Source organism: Gasterosteus aculeatus, chromosome 20, assembly GCF_964276395.1.
Source record: "Gasterosteus aculeatus chromosome 20, fGasAcu3.hap1.1, whole genome shotgun sequence".
Taxonomy (NCBI): Eukaryota; Metazoa; Chordata; class Actinopteri; order Perciformes; family Gasterosteidae; genus Gasterosteus; species Gasterosteus aculeatus.
In genome coordinates this window covers 8,360,916-8,381,986 of record NC_135707.1, presented here as the reverse complement: position 1 = coordinate 8,381,986, position 21,071 = coordinate 8,360,916, and the positions used below count along the sequence as shown (strand labels likewise).

At 42.9% G+C, this 21,071-nt stretch overlaps 3 protein-coding genes across 3 annotated transcripts; 2 read left to right on the top strand and 1 right to left on the bottom strand.

Annotated features, from left to right (window-relative positions):
* The first annotated feature begins 428 nt into the window (after positions 1-428).
* On the top strand, positions 429-2,835 carry rbp5 (retinol binding protein 1a, cellular). Its single transcript, XM_040165850.2, has 4 exons — positions 429-867; positions 1,207-1,391; positions 1,709-1,810; positions 2,517-2,835. Exons 1-4 carry the CDS (start codon positions 792-794, stop codon positions 2,568-2,570), a joined length of 417 nt encoding a protein of 138 aa, XP_040021784.2. The 5' UTR covers positions 429-791; the 3' UTR covers positions 2,571-2,835.
* LOC120810413 (tumor necrosis factor receptor superfamily member 5) lies at positions 2,583-10,316 on the bottom strand. The gene is made up of 9 exons (XM_078094986.1): positions 9,590-10,316; positions 9,275-9,400; positions 8,550-8,696; positions 8,330-8,423; positions 7,985-8,061; positions 7,350-7,439; positions 4,874-4,924; positions 4,563-4,691; positions 2,583-3,950 (listed from the first exon to the last, which is right to left on the bottom strand). The coding sequence occupies exons 1-9, from the start codon at positions 9,657-9,659 to the stop codon at positions 3,769-3,771; spliced, it is 966 nt and encodes a 321-aa protein (XP_077951112.1). The 5' UTR covers positions 9,660-10,316; the 3' UTR covers positions 2,583-3,768.
* On the top strand, positions 10,315-20,150 carry c1s.2 (complement component 1, s subcomponent .2). The gene is made up of 24 exons (XM_078094148.1): positions 10,315-10,467; positions 10,742-10,940; positions 11,058-11,238; positions 11,860-11,985; positions 12,178-12,371; positions 12,713-12,869; positions 12,972-13,087; positions 13,182-13,254; positions 13,347-13,481; positions 13,602-13,676; positions 13,768-14,562; positions 15,491-15,632; positions 15,929-16,142; positions 16,685-16,868; positions 16,951-17,091; positions 17,391-17,596; positions 17,689-17,836; positions 17,925-18,043; positions 18,130-18,208; positions 18,336-18,470; positions 18,598-18,684; positions 18,794-18,999; positions 19,083-19,297; positions 19,541-20,150. The coding sequence occupies exons 1-24, from the start codon at positions 10,412-10,414 to the stop codon at positions 19,905-19,907; spliced, it is 4,350 nt and encodes a 1,449-aa protein (XP_077950274.1). The 5' UTR covers positions 10,315-10,411; the 3' UTR covers positions 19,908-20,150.
* The last annotated feature ends 921 nt before the right edge of the window (positions 20,151-21,071 follow it).

Here is a 21,071-nt window from a genome sequence, read left to right as displayed (position 1 = left end):
AACTCATTAATTGTGGTGTGCTTCAGTATTTAGAAGCAGTCGTGTTTTAACAGCAGATGTAACAAAATGTCCTCTTTTAAAGGTTAAATTGTTTATTGGTTATTAGAACCGCAAGATTAATCGCTTTTTATATTTAGATTAGTCTAAACAAGCGATTTATTTGAGTTCTACACGGACACATGTTTGATTTTATTCCCATTTGCTTTCATCCTACGCTCTTTGTACACATCTACAATAATATACACATTATTCTGAAATGGGTCTTGATAATCTGCTCGTTTACTTTCTCAATTAAAATCAATTCTGGTCCTTATACTTTTGCGCGGTGTTGACTTTTATTCTACACGGCGTGTGAAATGAGCCCCACTGGGACAGGGAACGTCCTGGTCAGCTCCCAGCGGAATGTAGCAATGAGGCTCAATTCATCCCCACCAGCAGCACCACCCACATGCGTTTAGGGAGCCGAAGCACCGCCTCTGAGGGGAGATGAGCGAGCCTCCCCCCTTTAAAAAGGGATACTAGTGAAAAAAGAGAAAGGAAAGCACACGCGCACACGCACGCACACACACACACCATCGGCGAGTCGCGGCAGACCGAAAAGGACCTGCACAAGTCCGGCCGGAGTCTCCACCCGAGAGGACGTCCACAGAGCAGACACACGTTGTCCACACGTTGCGTAAGACAACGTGAGAGCGACGCGTCGGCAGATCTGCTGCGGACTCGAGGAGAAGGAGAAGAAAGAGAGAAGCAGACGTTTCTGTCCTGTCTGAGTTTTTTGGAGGGGAACAAAAATGTCTAAACCCGATTACAGCGGCACGTTTCACATGGTGGAGCAGGAGAATATGGACCCGTACCTCGCAGCTTTAGGTGAGACTCGCACCGCAAACAACAACAAATGGGCTTTTTGTGTCCATTTGAAGCCCGCGTTCACACAGTTGTTGCACCTTTTGTTTTAAAACTTGCATTGCATTGACGTAATCGATGACTGCACAATGTTGATCATCTTCGTTTTGAAGCTGTAAATTACATTAATGAAATGGAATCACCAGTGTCCTTTTCATGACCCCCCCCCCACACACACACACTCATTGGGTTGCATCCACTTTGTCTCTCCCCCCAGTGTGACAGGACAAAGCTCCCCTTTTCAATAAAGCAACAATAAAGTGCCTCTCATGTGACATTAACCATGCTATCGTCTTCTCCCAGATATCAATTTTGCCCTGAGGAAGATCGTGTGTTTGTTGAGGCCCAGCAAGGAGATTAACCACGACCCGGTGACGGGGGCCATGAGGATCCGCACTCTCACCACCTTCAAGAACTTCAACATGGATTTCACCATCGGAAAAGAATTCACCGAAGACTTGGGACCAGTGGACGGTCGTACTTGCCAGGTGCGCGTTGTTGGTCTGAATATTAAACGTAGTGGCGTCGGGACGATACTCACTCTCTTTGCACTAGAAACATCTGTAGGATATCACCATATAACTTGGTGTACAGGTTTGCTTTATGTGATTTTAATTGGGAAAGTCTGCGGAAAGTCAACTGGGCCTCCAGCTGTGTTTTTGTGCTGTGGTTCCCCTCCGCGGCCTCAGACCCCTTTGAGCCCACAATGAGTAATGTTTTTTTTTACCATGAAAAAAAAAAACTCATGCGAGCTGCTTCACATACTTATTGCATGCGATGACACAACGCGTATGTCTTCATGCAGACTACAGTGAACTGGGAAGGGGACAACCTGATTTGCGTACAGCGCGGCGAGAAGGAAGGACGGGGATGGACACACTGGCTGGAGGGTGACAAGCTGCATTTGGTAAGTATGTACAGTGTGAGGACGGAGAGGAAAAGGAAACGAGCAAACTGAAAACGCTACAGGAAAAAGTTTAAGTTCATCTGCTAAACATGCAAATGAATCAGGGTTTGGGAGTCATCGTTTCCTTATTCCGTTGCTCAACAGTCCTTCTGTCTTTGTGTGGAGGTTCGTGGGGCTCCGGGCAAGTCAACTCCGAGAGAGAGCGAGAGAGGGTTTCTTCTCGTTTTGTAAAAAGTCTTGAAGTTTACAAATAATCTCTTAATGCTGATTAAGATTTCAGACAATCTTACTATTGTCTCACGCGCAGGATTTCTAATTGCCGTATCGCAGCTAAGACAAAGCGCCGGGTTGTTTTAAATTTAAGAGGATTGGGGAAAAAACTGCTGGGGAGGACAAGGCTCTAAAATGGTGGATGTTGAAGGAGCAGGGAGAAAATAATAAAGAGTGAGTGAGAATAAGGGGGGAGCCAGAGGAGGAAGCAGGGGAGTGGGGTCAATGGAGGAGATGAGTAGAAGGGGAATGAATGGGAGTCTGAGTTTACAAGTTCAGAGAGGGGGAGGGATTGTATGTTGTATACAATCCTGGGTTTGTTGATTACATTTTTAACTATCCTTTGATGTGAACAACAGTGTTACTATTAATTTACACCCCCCCCCCCCCCCCCCTTCCCCTCCCAACCCCCCATGTGGTCTTTTCCTCTCTGCAGGAGATGAGAGTTCAAGGCGTCGTTGCCAAGCAAGTCTTCAAGAAGGCTGTTTGAAGTCACCGCTGATTTGTTTTAGTGAATTTATTCTCAGTAGAACCGACTCGGTACAAGTCTGAATAATGTTTATAGAGTTTTTTTAATTATTGTAATCAACGTTTTTTTTAAATGTCAGAATTAGATTGAACATCGTTGAAACATGTACATCTTAATCATCTGTTGGTACTAACTGAAGAGAGCAGTGGAGCAAAAGAGCTTTCCTGACCTACTTCCTCATATCTATCTTCACAATGTTATAAACAAATCATTCATCCGCCAGGCATCACTGCTGCATCTTTAATTCAATACTCCAACTTTTATATCCGTATCTCGCCGCTGCACATTTTAAAGTTATGTATAGTTTACAAAATCGGAAATTTACTGTAAATACACATTGGAAGATTACAATTCTGCACCTGAATCAGGGGCTGAAGATTTAACAATACAAGTTTAATTAAGTTATAATTACAAAACTTACCATTTATAATAAAGTTTAAGCCAGGAAATAGACAACAAATCCCATGAAAAGACCAATTATATTGAGATAGGTCTCTCAGCACCCTGTGGCATGCAGCCCCGATCCTATTTGTTTTGTGAAGGTGTAATTAAAGAAAAGCTTGAGACTTGCCAGCTAATATTTAGTCAGACCTAAAAAAAGAGACCAGTAATTCTCTGAAGCAGTTGAACATTGTAGTTTTTAGCAATAGTTGCTAACAGGAGTAAACAGAGCATTTGTCGAGGGTTACTTTCTGTGGAATAATTAACAGTGTGATACATGAGATTAAGCTTAAGTGCTCGGTGTTCATGCTTATTAAGTAACACGTCATCCAGTTGGCTCATTAATATGATGTCAATAGATTTTACACCCGGCATCAATGTCACAGACATACTTGTTAGACGGATTCCGTCATTGTGGTTTTGGCCCTTATCGAACACCGATTCCCATCCGAGGGACCGACGAGTACAGAGCTGCACAAGGATTTAAATATAATATGTTTGTTCGTTGTGAATGCATAAATATCCCATTATATGAGCTGATCTCGTGAAAGTCCTGCAGGGGGCAGCAAACTGTCAGCCACGTTAAACCGTACTCTTAAAAAAAAAAACATGTTTTAAACGGATCCAATTTAAGCTTTTAGAAACTAGTCGCAGGCTCTCCAAGGCGGAGAGGAACTCGGGGCTCCATCGTCATGCTGTTACAACAATGTTTACTTGATTATGTGCCACACCACTCGTCCTCCTGTGGCTCGGAGTAGGTCCTACGGAAGTTTCCAGTGCAATATCCTGCACTCCCATTGATGTGGTTGGAGTCAGTAAATGAAACCGAAACCTTCATAGGAGTTATAGGTGGGCTGCTTTCCATGCGTTCTTGAGTGTCACAACCGACCGTATCAACATCTGATGAGGATAAAAAACACATATCAAAGTCATATCAAACATGCTTTCTTGTTCTATATCTAATTGATGGCCATCCTAATGAGGCTGAACACTTTGAGCATAGAGGGTTCTTGTAGAATGGGCTGGAAAAGAGAATCTTTTTTTCATGATGATACAGATTTAAAGGAAAAAGTATCTTTGTTGCTTGTGGGTTTAACACCAGTTGACCCAAAGAAATATTCCACCAATTGTCGTTTTGTTGACAACATAGAGCGCTGTCTAATAAGGGTGGCAAGATTTAATGACTGAGGGCCACAGTGATATGATTCACACCATGTTCTTATTCATCAACGCGTTTGCTTTCTTATGTTCCTCCCCTATTCAAGAATGCCAACATGTACAATTTCCATCTTAGTACTTCTTAAAAGGATTGTAACTGCAACTGGAAGAAAAGTGCCACACAGGGCTTGTGTGCAGGTTTAAAAAAAATATTGTCACCTATATGTATTTACATATACAGTGTTGACAGGTCATTTAGAGCAAGTGAGACAAAGCCCTGTACGTGATGGCAGCAGAAGAAAAGTGTGCGAATGTGTGCGTGTGCGCATGCAGCAATGATCAAGGATCCGGCACCTGAGTTAAAAAGTGGTAGTTTGCAGTTCTCCACGTCACAGCTGTCCAGACAGTGACCATTCGACTCCAGCTGTGTGACCGGGGCTGCTGGCACCACTTCAACCAGAGAAACAGCAACACTGGAGTCCGCTGTCACATGTAGAATTGTTTTAATATGATCGTAAAGATTGGAATAGTCCTTTTTTTGGCACTTGTAGTCATCCAGATGTGAAGTCACACTGCACATCTGGATGATTGTTCTTTATACGTCTTCCATCACACATTACACACCTGTGGAATTCTACATATGCAAATGCATCTGAAGCACTCACCTCCTGCAGACTTGAAAGGCTGCTGTAAAAATGTTTTTGTTTTCTTTTTATCTGTGGAAATAAAAGTCAGACTTGAGTCATAAATGACGTCACGTTTTGAAAATGGAAAAAAATGATCAGCCGTTGGTCAACACGGCATCGTCATGCTGTGAGTTTGTGGTAATGGCCCAGGATAAGTATCTGTCTTCTCAAGTTGAGTGATCCAGGATATTTGTGTGACTAACCAAATTACGACAAACATGGACTCATTTTGACCGTGGTGACCCTTACTGGGTTAGTCCAGTCACCGGAAGAGTGAGTGACGACTTCTCTGCTCCCCCAGCCATGTTTTCGAACGCTAAAGACTTCAGGTATTTTGTTCTAGGGCAGCGGTTCCCAAACTCAAGAATGCCGCAGCCCAATTTGAAATCTGAAAATCTTTTGCGGCCCACCCAAACCTTTAATCACAACTCTGATCAAAACATAAACTAGGGATGATTAAATGACCTTAAGAATTTAACCGATTAAAAATGTATTAACCGACAATGTATGTTTTGTATGCCATTTTCTCCGGAGCTCATGTGCCGTGTTTTCCGCACAATAAGGCGCATAAGATACTGCAGTCTATCACCGCAAATCACTGTCAAAATTCGAGAGCGCAAATCAGGTGGATGCGCGCGCGTAAATCAAACATCCGCCAGCAAAAGTCCGTCTCGAGCGAGGTATTTGCTCGCTTGCGAGACGTGAACTTCGTTGCTCGCGAGGAGAATCTTAGAAAAATAGTTTTCTACGCGCTCACGGTTGTTCTTTCAGACAGTAAGGGGGCGGAGCCAGTCACATGGTACAAACCCCGTCTTTGGATTGGCTTGAGTGATGGATTCACACAACTATAGAAGCCCATTTCCGCACTGAAGAAAGGGGATAGAAAGCCGAAGTTATGAGATAAAACGTTGTCAAAACACAAACGACACCTTTATGTAACCGTAGTGGACCGTAGATGACAACCAGCTACAACCATCATTTACCATCATTACCGGCACATTAAGACCAATGCGTTCAGCTCGCAGACCGGCTGGTGATTTTCCGCCATAGCAGTCAAACGTTTGGCGATGGGGGGGGAGTGAGGTGGAGACGGTGCTTTCAGGGTCCGATCAATGCTGCAAGGTGCGTCTGCTCCCGCCGCCCCCCTCGCCATCCACGCCTTAAATCTCCGGCTGTTCTACAGCCACGCCGCCTGCCAAGGACCCCTTTTAGAATAACTTATTTTCCCCGTTAAGATGGTTCAGCCATTGTAAAGAAAAGGGCGCCGTCTCTCGCTCGACAACGACAGCTTTGTTTCTCCGACACGCCCTGAAAAAAGCTCCATATCGCGCTCCTCACGCACTCGAGCGCCCGCTCAGCATCTCGCCGTCGTAGACCGAGCTTTGGCATGTTTGTTTAAATTGTTTATGCTTCATCAATTAATGTTTCACATAACTAATGTGCAGCATCATACATATTTTTATATTGATTTCAAACTTTTCAAAATTGAAAATTATTATTGCTTTTTATTTATTTATTGTAAATGACCTCTCGCGGCCCACCTGCAGTACCTTTGCGGCCCACACTTTGGGAATCGCTGTTCTAGGGTATAAAATATGTCAATAGGTACTCCTCTCTTGCATTTTGAAGCTTTCAAAAGGCTATTTGTAAGCAAGTGCCTAAATTATCACACAAACTAGATTCAACGATTAAGTATCATAATTCTACCTTATTTTTCTTCATTAATCAAAAATCCAATGGAAATATCCCATTGGCTTTTTGAATAGGAAACCAGTATCGTGTTAACTTTTGAGGTTGACCTTCAAAAGTGCGTCAACCCTGCACTGCTTTATAATGTAATCACACACTGGGGTTTCAAACCAGTTGTGAAACTCAACCTTTTCTTGATTAAGTGAGCATGTTTGGATGTGTTTTCCAGTATTGGCTCATTGCTTCAGTGGAAATACAGTAAATTACAATAAAATACCGCCAAATGCGTAGGTCTCTATGAGTGGTTGCCTTTGAAACGTACGTCACATTATACCAGATCATTGCGGCAGGCCGAATACATACAGGATGTGGTTTTCTCATTCTGTTTGTCATCCTCTGTTCTTCAACATCACATTAAAAAGCTCCCCATTCAACCTCTCTGGGACTTTCTTTTGTACACTTTCCTGCCTTTAAATTGTGTGAAGATCACACTTATTCTGCACTATAAGCATGATGAAATCAGGTATGTGAATTCAATTTGACCTGAGATTTCAACGATAGCTTATCTTTAAAGGAAACCCTGTGAGGTATTTGTGAAAGACATAAGCAGTGACCTTCTCATGTGACTCGTAGTTTTGTACGTGGTAATTACCAGTAATTGTGTACCAAGGTTGGTGCACAACCTTTAACCAAAGTGTGTGAAAAACAGAGATGAAACGCCCGGACATTTTAGACATTTACGCATTTACTGCTCTGTATGACCTACGTTTTGACCTCCAGCAGATCAGACCAAAGAGGATGAGTGCAGTCAACAAGAGTCCTGACCACAAGCTGGTGGGTAATATCCAGGAACAATCTGATGAACAGAGGAAAGGGAATTTAGAGAGACACAAATAAGCAGCAATGGAGTTGTAAAGTGAGATTATTCTCATGTGTGTTTACTAATGAATCTTTTTTTAGCAATAATTATATCATGAATGAGTGTTGCTGTCACCGATATCACAAAACTGAAACTTTAGCATAGCGTCAAAAACGTTACTATGGATTTGTTTGTCAAAATGCATTTGTTTTTACATGATTAATGACTGACTTTAATCAACATGTGATGGTGAAAAAAACTAAATCCAATGGCAATTTGTTATTCATTTTCTGTATTCATGTATTTCTGTTTTGTCCAGTAAAGATGGACGAGCAGGCATCTTGATTTTAAACCTTGATTTTCGTATGTTTGCAACTTCTACTTCCTCTCTTCTGGTCATACAGGAACTAAAGGTCGACAGGAACTCATTCATCACACAGGATAAGAACATACACGGCACAAAGTACTCATTACGGTTTTTAAGATCTAAAGTTATTAAAAACATTTGTAAAAGCAGCGTTGATGTTAAAATTGAGACCTACGAGTTATGAAGTTGCCACAGATGGCATCAGTTGCCGCATTTCCTTGCGTTTTGAACACTTTCCCGAAGTCCTGACATCTGAAAATAATATACAGACCTAAACAAATTAAAATCCCCAAAATGAGTAATGAAGCCATAACTAGGGTTGCAAAGGATTGGTAAATTTCTATAAAATTTAAGGAAATTTTCCAAGGGAAGTAAGGCTCAGGGATTTACTAAATCTAGATTTAGTAATGCTTTTTTTAGGGGGCTCGACAGCTGACTAATAAATAATGCATCCTATTCTATCCCAATACATACATCCACATCCTTCAGCTTTTAAAAAACGGTGGAGACGCAATCTGACCTGGTGTGTGTTTGACAGAGCGAGTAGGAATCTGTCACATTGCTGTACGTTCCGCCTGGACACGGAGCACAGACTGTGTCAGTCGTGCGAGTGGCTGCGAAAAAACGAAAAGAAGAAGGGGGTTTTCAGTTGCCATGGTAGACTGTTTTTGTAAAGTATGAATGCTTGCTGTAGCCCTACTGCATTATCATTTATATGGCATTTTACAATGGAAGCTTACCATGAACCATGACCCCTTCTCCCGGACGGCATTCGGTCAGCGGTTGGCAGTGGTCACAGTGCTCATCGTTGCAATAGAAACCCATCATACACTTACACACCGTGTCCTCTTGAGCTGTACAGTCCTTTAGTTTCTCCTGATTGTTAACTGAAAGAGTCAGAGAGATAAATAGTCTGTGCTGGAAGGAGGATCAGTCTTCTGTTGCTGCTATTAAAGTCTCAATCTTTGTTGCGTGTGTGAATATTTGGTCCCTATTAAGGATAGAGCAGTGGTATAGAAAGTACTACACACTTTTACTTTATGTAACTATGCACTATGAATAAGCATCACGGTTTAACTGTTCGCCTCGCAAAAATGTTGTATTTTCTGTTACATTCTCATTTGAACCACAGCTTTTTAGGCTGTGGTTTTGTATGGGCCTCGTATAGCTCTTTACTGAAACTAGGTGACGTGAACACTAAGTGAATATTTAATTTTTTTTTCTCCCTTTCAGGTCAATATTCCTGGTATGTTCCAAACCCGGTTTTCCATTTATATTTATAATAACGTTAGAATAATGTAGACAAAAAAGTTTTGTGACAGTAAGTTGTGTAACTACTGATCTCCACTGATTAAAATGGAAGAGAGGTAAAAAAAAAAACAGTTGTAATGAACACTACAGAAGAAATGTGTGTGCGTGTGTGTGATCATGTACAATACTGCATGTGTGTGTGTGTTGGACTTACTAGAAATGCATTCCTTGCAGGCTTGACATTTCTTCAAGTGATTTTTTGTGGCCGTGTACCCGCCGCGTCCACATTCAGCACACACAGATTGTTTTTCGCCTTGACACTCAGCTACGATGTACTGTCCTGAGAGAGATCAGGAAACAAAGATATACACACGAATGTCAGGCTGTTACGCAAATTCAGTGTGTGAGGAACACTGAAACGCTGAATAAACACTGATAGCAGCATACTGTAATATAAAGAAGGTTGTCATCCAATGAGAAAAGACAGAGATACGTTAGCAACAACCGTAGCTTGAAGATGGTGACTGACCTGCAGCACAGCGATCGCAGCATGTCCCATTTACCTTGTACGTATCCCCACTGCAATTCGGATCAGCCATTACAATCCTCTACCTGTGTGCAAAAAAACTAAGTTGAAGACTACAAGGAAAATCTTTCTCCTCACTCTTCCTCGAAACCTGTTCATAACACGAGATAGAACAGTTACTTAGTTTTATTAGCTCAAGGAGCATCGGTCAAAATGCAAACTCTTGATCCTATTGTCTTTTTCTGACTGTCTCTGCTTTCTTTCTGCTGTCTGAACCGTCTCCGACTAAATATGTGTTTCCCCTTCTCGGTCGGCTTTACCCACTTCGCAAGTTTTTTCTAATCCTACACAGTGGGAAACCCCAGTGACCCTAATTTGCTGTTTTCCCCTCCATCTCTCTCTCTCTCTCTCTCTCTCTCTCTCTCGTTTCCTTCCTGTCCTAGGCCTCTCGCTGCAAAGTGAGCTGTGTGTGTTTCCGTATCGCTGAAGAATCAGAGGCGGATTTTGGCACTCTTATTGCACATTAAGACATTTCCTCTCTCCGCTACACTCTTTCCCTTCAGTCCATTGTTTCACTGAGCCTTTGTCCCACAGTGTCACAGGTACGCTGCCAAAGACATTTTGTTGTTAAGAGTCGAGCTAAAATGGGTTTTGGCTCGGCCTGTTTTCCTGCTTTCCCGTTTACCGGCAGTCACTCCCTTGTTACTGCACACATACAAAAAAAAAAAAGGTTTATAAAATGCCTGCGTCTGCAAAATATGAGTGAGAGAGAGAGCGAGAGGGGAGGGGGTAGAAAGAACATTATGGAGAAAAGGGGAAGGAGCCATGTTGATAGTTTTGTTTTCGAATAGATTTGATCGGTTCAGGATGATGAGATTAAGGTGGGTTGGATTCTTACATTTTAGCACATTAAAAGCGATTACCACACTGTTATGATTAGCGATATCTGTGTGGAGTCCTTTTAAGATGTGGTGATGTTAACACTTTGTGGCATTGGGAATTTGTGATTCATCGTCTCTGGCTCTCCCATTAAGTAATATCTCATTCTCTCCTAACTTTTCTTGTCTACGCCTTTCCTCCTCTCTCCCCTCCTTTCCTTTACATTGTATATCGCCTCCTCCCTTGAATTTCCGTATCTTCCATACCCTCCCCCAGTCTTCTGCTTCTCCTTCTGCACCGCCCGGCCTGCTCGTTGCTGCTGGGATGGGTGGATTCTCCAGGGTATCCCGCTGGATATTTGCCCCATGCCAGTCTAAACTGGAGCAGGTGTGCCCCCAAGGGCCACACCCTCTCCATCAGGCTCATGCACCTGGACCTGGAGGAGAGCAAAGACTGTGAAAACGATGCAGTAAAGGTCTGGTACCGTGCTAAATTTGTGCTAAACTTTAGATGACTGTGCAGTGAGAAGTTGAGGTTTATAATTAAAAAACGGTAATGTTGTCGTGTCCTCTACAACCCCATTATTTCCCAGATCTTTTCAAATGGAAACTTGATCTCAGTTCTGTGTGGCGGAAGAGAATTTGAGGATCTTGAGTCCAATGTTAATCCCTCGCTCCTCTCCTCCCCGGGGGGCTGCCTCTCTCTTACCTTCCACTCCGACTACTCAAACACCGAGAGGCACACGGGCTTCAGAGGGTTCTACACCGATCAAGGTGAGATGTAGAGAAGGAAATAAATGAAATACTGAGTTGTAAAAGTCTCACCAAAGTCTATTGTATTGGTGCACAATCACAAGGAGAGTTCAATTTGTACATGAATGCATTCAATCATTGTGAATACTTTTGTAATCACACTGTCAACCGTTAGGAAGGGGACAGTCTTATACAATTAATAAAAGTTGGTTTATAGTTTAGCTGAAGTTTAGCGGAAACATATACATTTTAAGAAATAATTATTGTCATAAACGATGGTGATGTCGAGTGAGCTGTGTCTTATTTTCTAATCTCAAATGAATAAGTGAAGCCCTTTGCTTGAAGGAGATCTTTAGCTTTAAGACTTTCAGTTTCATTTCAAAGGTGCTGACTGTTGTTTGTGTCTGATTGAAGTCCAGACCAACAGCTTCAGCTTCAGCTTTGTTCAGAGCTAAACACCCGATGGCCCCAGCTACGTCTTTAAAGTCTAGATATGAGATCATGTGTTGAGCTTCTCATATTAATAGTGCTGTATTGTAAGTAGCTGTATGCCGGATGCTTGGGGGTTGTACAACGTGAATCATCCGCACTAAAGCAACATGTGGCCTTTAAACTGACCTTTAATTAAATTTGCTCCCTCAGACTTTGATGAATGTAACGACGACCCCGACAACGCATGCACCCACTTCTGTCACAACCACATCGGAGGGTACCGCTGCTCCTGTCGCCATGGTTACTACCTGGATGGGGACAATCACACTTGCACGGGTACAAATAATATCATGACTGGAATCACTTAAACGCTTACAGAATTATGAGTTCACATTAGACAGAAGTGAAAAGGGGGAAATAGAGGAAGCGGAAGCAGTCCGACTGCGAGGAGGGAGGAGACGAGGAGAATTAAACAATACAGGCTGATTGTGTAATCCCTGATTATGTCGAGTGTTTTCTCTAACACAGTGAGCTGTAGTGAGGATCTGTCAGGGAGGCACAGTGGTGACATCTCCAGTCCCTCCTGGCCTGCTTCATATGCAGAGAATGCCAACTGTCAGCACACCTTGTCAGTGGAGCCCACCCTGCAACTGGAGATGCACTTCTCTGAAGATTTTGATGTGGAGCAAAGCCCTGATGGTCAATGCATAGATGCACTGACGGTAGGTGTGGGGTTCAAATACCTAATTAACACATTTTTTTAACGCTTCTAACTGGACAGAGCAAGACACACAATTTAAGTTCAGACAAACGCATTGTAACCACACATTTAACAAGTGGTATATGTTTTACTTTGACCATTTTATAGGCTCTCCACATTTTCATGGTTTTTAGTCGGTAGGTAGTGACGATCAGAAAGCTCTTTGTCTCAGCAGACACATTTTAACAACAGTGGATTTATTAGGCACCGTACAGGGGACACACATACAAAGTTAATTGATCAGAGAGGAATTTAAGTCAGGTAGAAAGTGCAACATTACCTTTAATGTATTTTGGTTTACAGATTGAGACTCTCAACCCCTCTCGGATTCTGGGACCATTCTGTGGCCACAGCCCCCCCCCATCTCCCTTCCTCACTCACTCACATCATGTTAAAATACGCTTCACCTCTGATGGCTACGGCAGCAACAAAGGCTTCACGATCCACTTCAAGACCAGAGGTACTGCTGTCTCCTCTCTGGTGACACGCGGGGAAGGCAGTATTTGATAGTGACGTTTGTTGGAAACTGATCACAGATGAGCCTGATAACTCCTTTCCACAGCCAAGGTCTGTCCAGCAGTGGTGACCCCGTACTCGACTGCGACTCCTCAGCAACCGGAATATCACGAGGGTCAAACAGTGACAGTCACTTGTGATCTTGGCTACATTATAAATTCTGTGAGTGTACAGATAACCAGAGGTTTCAATGCATTTTAAGTCTGTTGTATTTCAGCCACTTTTGAGCTAAATCAGTTCTGATTTTGCAAAGCAGGAAGAAACCAGGACCGAGTATGTGGCGCATTGTCGGAATACAGGCGAATGGACTCCAAACAACATCTGTGAACGTGAGTTTGAATTAAAACATTTTTCCTGAAAATAAGTTTGAACTTTTGTGGTTTTTCACCACCTTGTTTTTCCGCCCCTCCTCCACATGTAGCTGTGGATTGTGGAGTTCCTGAAATCCCAGAAGATGGCATCCTTCAGTTGGTGTACTCAGATGAACTGAATACTCAGTATAAAGACCAGATTCACTTTACCTGCAGCTCTAAGTACTACACACTGGAAGGAGATGGTGATTATTTTGAGCTAGAACATTGTTCAGATTACTTTCCTTGACTAGCTTTTAAGAATGCACATTTTTCTAGTGTTAGTAATTTGTTGTTTTACCAAAAATATCTCTTTAATCCTTCAGACACGTACACTTGCAGTGCCAGTGGTGACTGGGTATCAGGTGGAGACAAGAAGGAGATGCCAAAATGCACTGAAGGTACGACGCTGTATGTGCTGTTTCTCACGTTCTCTCATATGAGCTGCTTTTGAATCAAATTAATCCATTCAGGACTCCTTCTCTATTTCAGTGTGCGGGAAACCTGAAAAACACCACGCGAGTGTAGCCCGGATTTTGGGAGGTAGGGATGCAACCATGGGGGAGATACCGTGGATTCTTCTGATTAAGTGGCCAAATAGAGGCGGAGCATCACTGATCAATGACCGATGGGCTGTCACGGCGGCTCATGTTGTGGAACGAGTAGAAGAAAGCTCTCTGAAACTGTACGGCGGACTGGTAGATGGAAGAACAATATCAGATGCGTTGTCCAATGTAGTTGTCATGGAAAGTGAGAAAATCATAATTCATCCCAATTATATCACAGGCATTCCTCTTTCAGAACGCACCAATTTTGACAATGATATTGCCCTCATTAGATTGGCTTCCAGGGTGAATTTCGGCCCAAACCTCCTCCCCATTTGTCTGCCGGAGGTGAACAGCGTAATGACAGAAGGTGAGCAGGGCACGGTGTCAGGCTGGGGGAAAACCGAATCAAGGTCTGCGTCTCCTTCGTTAAAATACGCTCATATTGGGGTCTACTCCCTTGCGGTGTGTGCAAATACGCCTTACATACCGGCAACGGACCAACACATGACTATGACAGCTAACATGTTCTGTGCTGGAGCCCCGGGGAAGGACAGCTGCCAGAGAGACAGTGGATCTCCGTTTGTTTCACCCATGTTGGCTGAAGGCAATGAGCCCTATTTTCTGACTGGCATTGTGTCCTGGGGACCCCCCTGTCAACAGAGGCAGTACAAGGGTTATTATACCAAGGTGGCTGGTTATGTGGACTGGATTAAGGAGACAATGGAACAGCAGAAAGGATAAAACAACAGCAGGGTCCTAGAGGAAGGAAAGATGAGGAAGAAAATCATTTTCTTCTAAACATAATAATAATCAATTCAGATTTCTTAAATAATTTTTTTTTGAAAAAAAAATCCTGTAATCAAATGTACCAACATTAACACCATCATGCTATGATCACCTTGTTACTTCATACTTCCCTTTTTGAATTAAAGGAATTTGCAAAATAACTTCAGAGAATGTGTGTTTTAATTGTATTTCTGTCTCAATGCATTTTTTCAGGGATCAAAACACTCCAAACAATACTAACTCAAAAAATGTTTTTAAAAAAACTCAAAATATATTTGGTCAAAAATCTCAAAAGTGAAAACATATTTTCAAAGTCAAAATATATTATCTCGAAAAATACCAAAATACATTGTACAGTACTGTACATAAGTAACACATTTTTCATCATATTGCTCTGTATTTATTTGTCTCAGGGTTTATTTGACAACCCAATAATATGACTGATGATGACTCTTAAGCCGCTTTGTAATAAACCAGGCAACCAGTGCTTAATTTCCTCCTATTATTTTCTATGGCCTGTAAGCACCAATCAGCTGCATCTCACAATGCTTTCATAATGAAATAACTTGCGCTTCTCAAGGGAAAGTAAGCTGAAAAAAGTTCAATACCACCCTCAAGTGGTAGAAAGGTGTTTATGGGTGAAGAAGCTAGAGTTTGACATAATGGGACCTGAGAGGTAACGTTAAAATGGGGATTATTTTTTAGATAATGGATCATCTAAAATAAAGGAAATAGACCAAAATTACTAATCTAATTTCCCAATTCTCTATTTTAAAGGAATTGTTTGGAGCATTGACCCTGTTTTTCTACAATTCAAAGTCAAGAGTTCAATTCTTTTTGCCAAGACAAACAAGGTTTATTCCTGGCATCAACGCAGTGAGTTTCTAAACACTGGAAATCACTGACTTTGGTTACATTGCTGTTTCATTTGAAGGTGAGACATTCGCTCCTGCAGCAGCGGATCAGTTCACACTCGGATATGAGATTTAATCCAGAGATGGGGTGGACTCTCTGTATCATTTTGTAAGTTTTAACAGACTTTAAAACCAATGTGTTTGTTAGAATTCAATTTTATTTTGAATTGAATTATTAATTTCTAGCTTGATTCCAAAACCCACTGTGCATATCTGCTGCCGTTGTAGAGCTGCTTCTTGTATCATTTTGGATCTTCTATACTGCCAACATATGAGCACTTTTTTATAAGTTGACTGTCTAAACTGTCTAAAACAGCATTGTGCAATAGTGTGTATTGTGTCACTGTGTTTGTTCTTTTTCTGTTTGCACCAACTTTGACCTCTCCTACCCCTGCACCTTTGCAGGGTTCTGCATGTGTCCGTGTGCGAGTGCTGGCCTCTGCCTGATCCAGAGCCTCTAATGCACGGAGCGCTCCAGTCCCCCCAGTATCCCCAGCCTTACCCCCCCAACCTGCTGGAGCAGTGGGAGCTCAGTGTGCCCGAGGGCTACCAGATCCAAATCACCTTCACACACCTGGACATTGAAGCTTCTGCAGGCTGCTATTACGACGCCCTCACAGTCAGAGCTATTCTCCCACACATACGAAATACACAAAAGACCAGTGCTGAGGTGTTTGGGTTCTGAGCTAAAGGACGACTTAAACAACTTGACTCAGGCTTGAGGATTGAAGATTTGCTAACATACATCTCCATGTTTGTGGTTATTGCCAAATATGCTTTGGTGAATCTCAGTTTTAGTAGCTGCATGGAGGGTATAGAGTGGTCTCTCATTGGTGCTGAATCAAGTATGTCCCACTTTAGCTACTGCAGTTTAGTAGGCGCTAACTACCTTTAGTTTGATCTGTAGCATACAACGGGTTACCAAAGCTACTGCTGCTGAAACATGCGTTGATCAGTGCAGTGATAATCAGCCCAAATTGATAAGCAATGAGTTGAAAGATGCTAAAAAAAAGACTCACACTTGGACTCAAAGATAGAAGACCAGGTGCAACTTTGAGCAGCACCTGCTGCATCGCTGCAATTTTATTTGGCTGCCGATACGTGCTACATGATGTATTAAACCCTTTTCACAGCAATAAATCCATCTTTTTTACCTTTAAGGTACTCTATGACGCAAAGATCCTGGGAAAGTTTTGTGGGCATGAGAACTCGGCCGATGGGCATCATCCAGGCAATCAGCCCATCCTGTCTCCAGGCAACAGACTCAGCCTGACATTCCAGACGGACAACAACAACCCAGAGCGCCATCAAAATGTGGGCTTCTCAGCTCAGTACCAGGCCATAGGTAGCACCCGTCTAGTTTCTGTCACTTCCCTCTTCAACTACGGAACGACCTCCCGCTAACTTACTGTGTTTCTCCATATCAGACATGGATGAGTGTTCTGCGCCCCGACCTCAAGATGACCCAGATCCCCTCTGCTCTCACATCTGCCTCAACACCCTTGGCTCATACCTCTGCGCCTGTCACCATGGCTACGAGCTTCGGCCGGACCAGCGCAGCTGTGTGTGTGAGTATTGCGCAAGTGGGGAAGAACGACAAGTCAAACTTTTGTCACACAATTTTGAACCACTGTGACCAAATCTAATGTCTATTTCAGTCAGTGGTAGTGTCAAAGAACTGAGCGTTTATAACAGATTACAATTCAATTAGCCTTTTCTCTTTAAGGCAATAAAGAGTTTGATACAAACAACATATTTGGATCTCAGAAAATGTGGCATTGGTGTGCTGGTAACTAAGCTGCTGACCGGTAAGCATAATTGATTCCTGATTGAATTTAACCTGAACATTCCTTTACCAATTTCGCAGTATCCTGCGGCGGGGGTATATTTGATGAGCTAGAAGGACATCTGTTCAGTCCAGGATACCCGACCCCGCCCCCTCATGCTGTGTCCTGCCAGTACATCATTTCTGTAGAACCTGGCTTTACCGTCGCTCTGAACTTCACCGACATCTTCCACATCGAGAGCGTGCAAACCGAGCAAGGCCCAAACTGTCTCCATCATTGGCTGCAGGTAACGATAAGCAGCTACATGAAAAAATGGAAGAAATCCGAGCATTACAAACTATGTTAATGATTGAGCTGTCAACTCCTCTCCTTGAAAAGGTGACCATCCCAGACAGAGAGCCCATGAAGCTGTGTGGTGAAAACAGTCCCGATCTGATAGTCACCGACTCCAACACCGTCCGACTGGACTACCACACTGATGATGAGGGCCTGAGCAAAGGCTGGAGCCTGGACTACAGCACTCATAGTGAGGGAGAGAGGAATGGGGGCAGAACAAAGCCAGTGAGCATGTATGCAGCTGTTGTCACATGTCTGCTTGTATTTGTTGTTTCCAGGAGTAAAGTGTCCGTTTCCTGGTAATTTGGCCAATGGACGGGTGACTCCTATCTTGACTGAATATTTCTACAGAGACTACATCTTTGTGCGCTGTGACCAAGGATACAAGCTGATGATGGTTAGATGAAACTTTTATTTGTCGATGTAACAGATAAAACTAAATATCGGCTGATGTTTTATCAGTTCCCCTGTTTTCTCTGTCAGGACGGTGAAGAGGTCGAGGGTTTCTCTACAATGTGCCAAAGCAATGCACAGTGGCACCTCCCTCTGCCAGAATGCCACAGTACGCTACCCGAAAGCTGCGACACAACCCCCATTCTCAAATGAATAGAATTACAATTTGTTACAAGTTGTGTCAAGTTGATCATTTTTGTGTTACTGTAACAGCGATTTGTTCTGTTCTTCTGCAGTACTTGATTGCGGAGAACCTGAATCTTTGCTGAATGGAGGGGTGACCTTCCTGTCTGGCCTTCAGAATCAGTACCTTTCTGTCATCCAGTATCACTGCAACAAACCATTTTACTCTCTCCTCGGTGGTGCAAACGGTGAGACATCAACATACAGGCTTCTATAATGAACAGTTTCGAAACGATCCTACCCTACCCAGTGGCCGTTAGTTCGCCAACTCCATCCAATACATTATCATTGCGCTGTAGTAAAGTTTAAAAAAAGTTTGCTCGGCAGTTGTCTACACCTGTGAGGCGGACAGGAGGTGGAGATCAAACAGCAGTATTGTTGTCCGTCCAACATGCATACCAGGTATTTGCTTTTCATTAAAGAGATAAAACCCCATAAACCCAAAGATAGATCTCAAATGGATCAAAAAGTCTGTACTTTGATAAATACATATACATCTGTATCCCTCCAGTTTGTGGCCAGCCCACAACTCTCCTCTCCTCCTATCAAAGGATCATTGGAGGCAGTGATGCTCCAGAAAATAGCATCCCCTGGCAAGTGCTACTGAGTTTAAATGGACATAGAGGGGGAGGCATGGTGATTGGAGACCGCTGGATAATGACCGCCGCTCACAATGTAATGGCAAATGGAAATCCAGTTTCAAGCGAGAATGTTCGTGTAAGTGGGCTAGTAGAGGTGTCAACTGCATCCCCATCGCCTCCATGATCTAAGACCAACATTTCCATTCTGTTGATTTTCAGATTTTCATGGGACTTAATGATGTTAACACCCTTTTGGTCTCTCCTGTGATTGCTGCCTCAATCCACATTCACCCTCAATACAATAACCCCAACTACGTGGATTTCAACCATGACATTGCCTTGATCAAAATGCAAGACCCAGTCACGTTCAACTCATCCATTATGCCAATATGTTTACCAGCAGAGGGCACAGCTTACATCCCCGGCACCATGGGGTAAGTTTGCAACTGTTTTGTTTCATTACGCTGTATTATCCATTTTATGTTCCTTTATTTATCTGCTCCACTTAAAGACTAAAGAAATCAGTCAAAACTGGTAATGTTAGTTTGCCAGGTGTTTTTATTACCGCTGACAGACTTTGCCAGTACAATAGTGTCAGAAAAGTAGCCCGGAAGAAGTAGTCCCAAAAGCTTAGCTTTTTTCTACTTTTGTTTGACTATCCCCTCCACTTTTTTCAGACTGGTGTCTGGTTTTGGAGTAACAGCAACTACCAGAGGAAGGATTTTGACAAATAAGATGAAGTATGTGCATGTCCCTGTGGTGACGCAGGAGACATGCTGTAATTCTATCACTTTGTTGAAGAAGACGAGGACCAACGTACCAAGTCTGACAAATAACATGTTTTGTGCTGGAGTCCCTGAAGGGGGGAAGGACTCCTGCCAAGGTGACAGCGGAGGACCCTACGCCTTGAGAAACGACGGACGGTTCTGGGCGGCTGGGATTGTCAGCTGGGGAGTTGAATGTGGAAAGCAGGGAGCATATGGAGTCTATACCAAAGTCGACCAATACATAGACTGGATCGACAAGACGATGCAGGAGAACTAAAATTACCCCGATTCATGACAACGCAATACCAATAGAGAACAAAATCAGGATTTTAAATAATTTTTGAACTTCCAAAATCTAATAAATTAGTGTTATACTCATTGTAAAGTCGTCAGACAGTATTAAAATGTAATTTCCCAAAAGCATTTTATTTTTTACAAATAAAGTGAAATAATACAGACTTAAATGTGCCTTATTATGTATGTACCTAATACATATTGCCAAATAAAAACAAACGAGTAAGAATGTCTCATAAAGATTGTCCTTCTAGATCTTCCTATTAGATGATGACGGTGATGAGCAGGTTGAGACTATATATACACATATATACGCCCGCACGTGTCGGCCATCTTGGTACGGGTCAGTTCGCGGACGAGACATCAAACCTTTATATATATCTATGGCTGTTACAGCCTATGTCAGCCCTGTGAGGCGGGGGACTTAAAATCTAATAAAAAAATAAGATACATTTATAAAAAAGGTACCAGCAACGCCACCTAGTTGCGGAGTCTAGGTCTCCATAAAACAGGTTCTTGTTCACCAGAGGAAGAACAGCATGGATCACAAGACTTAAAAGCGTGGTTTAAAAGGAGGATTTTATTATTAACTAAAAACCCATAAATAACTACAATATTAAAAGTCCAGCTGGAACAAAGTACTAAAAAGATTTAAGAATTCGACCAGCCACTGCTGCTGATCGGTCTTGCCCTTTCTTCTTGTTTCCGGTTCCGTTCCTTTCCTGGGTGAGGTGTCCAGTCCGTTTCGTTCCTCTCCTCGTTGCACCCTGCCTGCTCGTCCGTTGTCTGGCCGCCCTCTCGCTTGATTTCCTGTGGCTTCTCCTGCCCGTGGCTTCACCTTTCTGTGGCCTCCCTTCCTGTGGCTCCCCTGCCCGTGGCTTCACCTTTCTGTGGCCTTCCTTCCTGTGGCTCCCCTGCCCGTGGCTTCACCTTTCTGTGGCTTCCCTTCCTGTGGCCCTCCTCTTTCTGCCGTGCTTAGTGCCCTTTATAGCAGCTGTGTTAATTGGAGAGGGGAGGTCCTTTCATTGTGTAATGTGGTTGGCCAGGGCTCTCTGTAATTGATTAGTCCCTCCAGGTGCATGTAGTTTACTGAAAGGTGGGTTAATATGTAAAAATGTAATAAAACAAACCATGCAAAAATGTAATA

Bases quoted from the DNA above. Each gene is read 5' to 3' on its own strand.
- c1s.2 (XM_078094148.1), top strand. From the start codon at position 10,412: ATGTTGATAGTTTTGTTTTCGAATAGATTTGATCGGTTCAGGATGATG. The intron at 10,941-11,057 runs GTCTGGTACCGT...ATTATTTCCCAG, and splicing joins GTGAAAACGATGCAGTAAAG to ATCTTTTCAAATGGAAACTT. The intron at 13,677-13,767 runs GTACGACGCTGT...TCTCTATTTCAG, and splicing joins GATGCCAAAATGCACTGAAG to TGTGCGGGAAACCTGAAAAA.
- LOC120810413 (XM_078094986.1), bottom strand. From the start codon at position 9,659: ATGGCTGATCCGAATTGCAGTGGGGATACGTACAAGGTAAATGGGACA. The intron at 8,424-8,549 runs GTAAGCTTCCAT...GTTTTTTCGCAG, and splicing joins AGAAGGGGTCATGGTTCATG to CCACTCGCACGACTGACACA. The intron at 8,062-8,329 runs GTCAGATTGCGT...TATTATTTTCAG, and splicing joins CTCTGTCAAACACACACCAG to ATGTCAGGACTTCGGGAAAG.
- rbp5 (XM_040165850.2), top strand. From the start codon at position 792: ATGTCTAAACCCGATTACAGCGGCACGTTTCACATGGTGGAGCAGGAG. The intron at 1,392-1,708 runs GTGCGCGTTGTT...GTCTTCATGCAG, and splicing joins TGGACGGTCGTACTTGCCAG to ACTACAGTGAACTGGGAAGG. The intron at 1,811-2,516 runs GTAAGTATGTAC...TCCTCTCTGCAG, and splicing joins AGGGTGACAAGCTGCATTTG to GAGATGAGAGTTCAAGGCGT.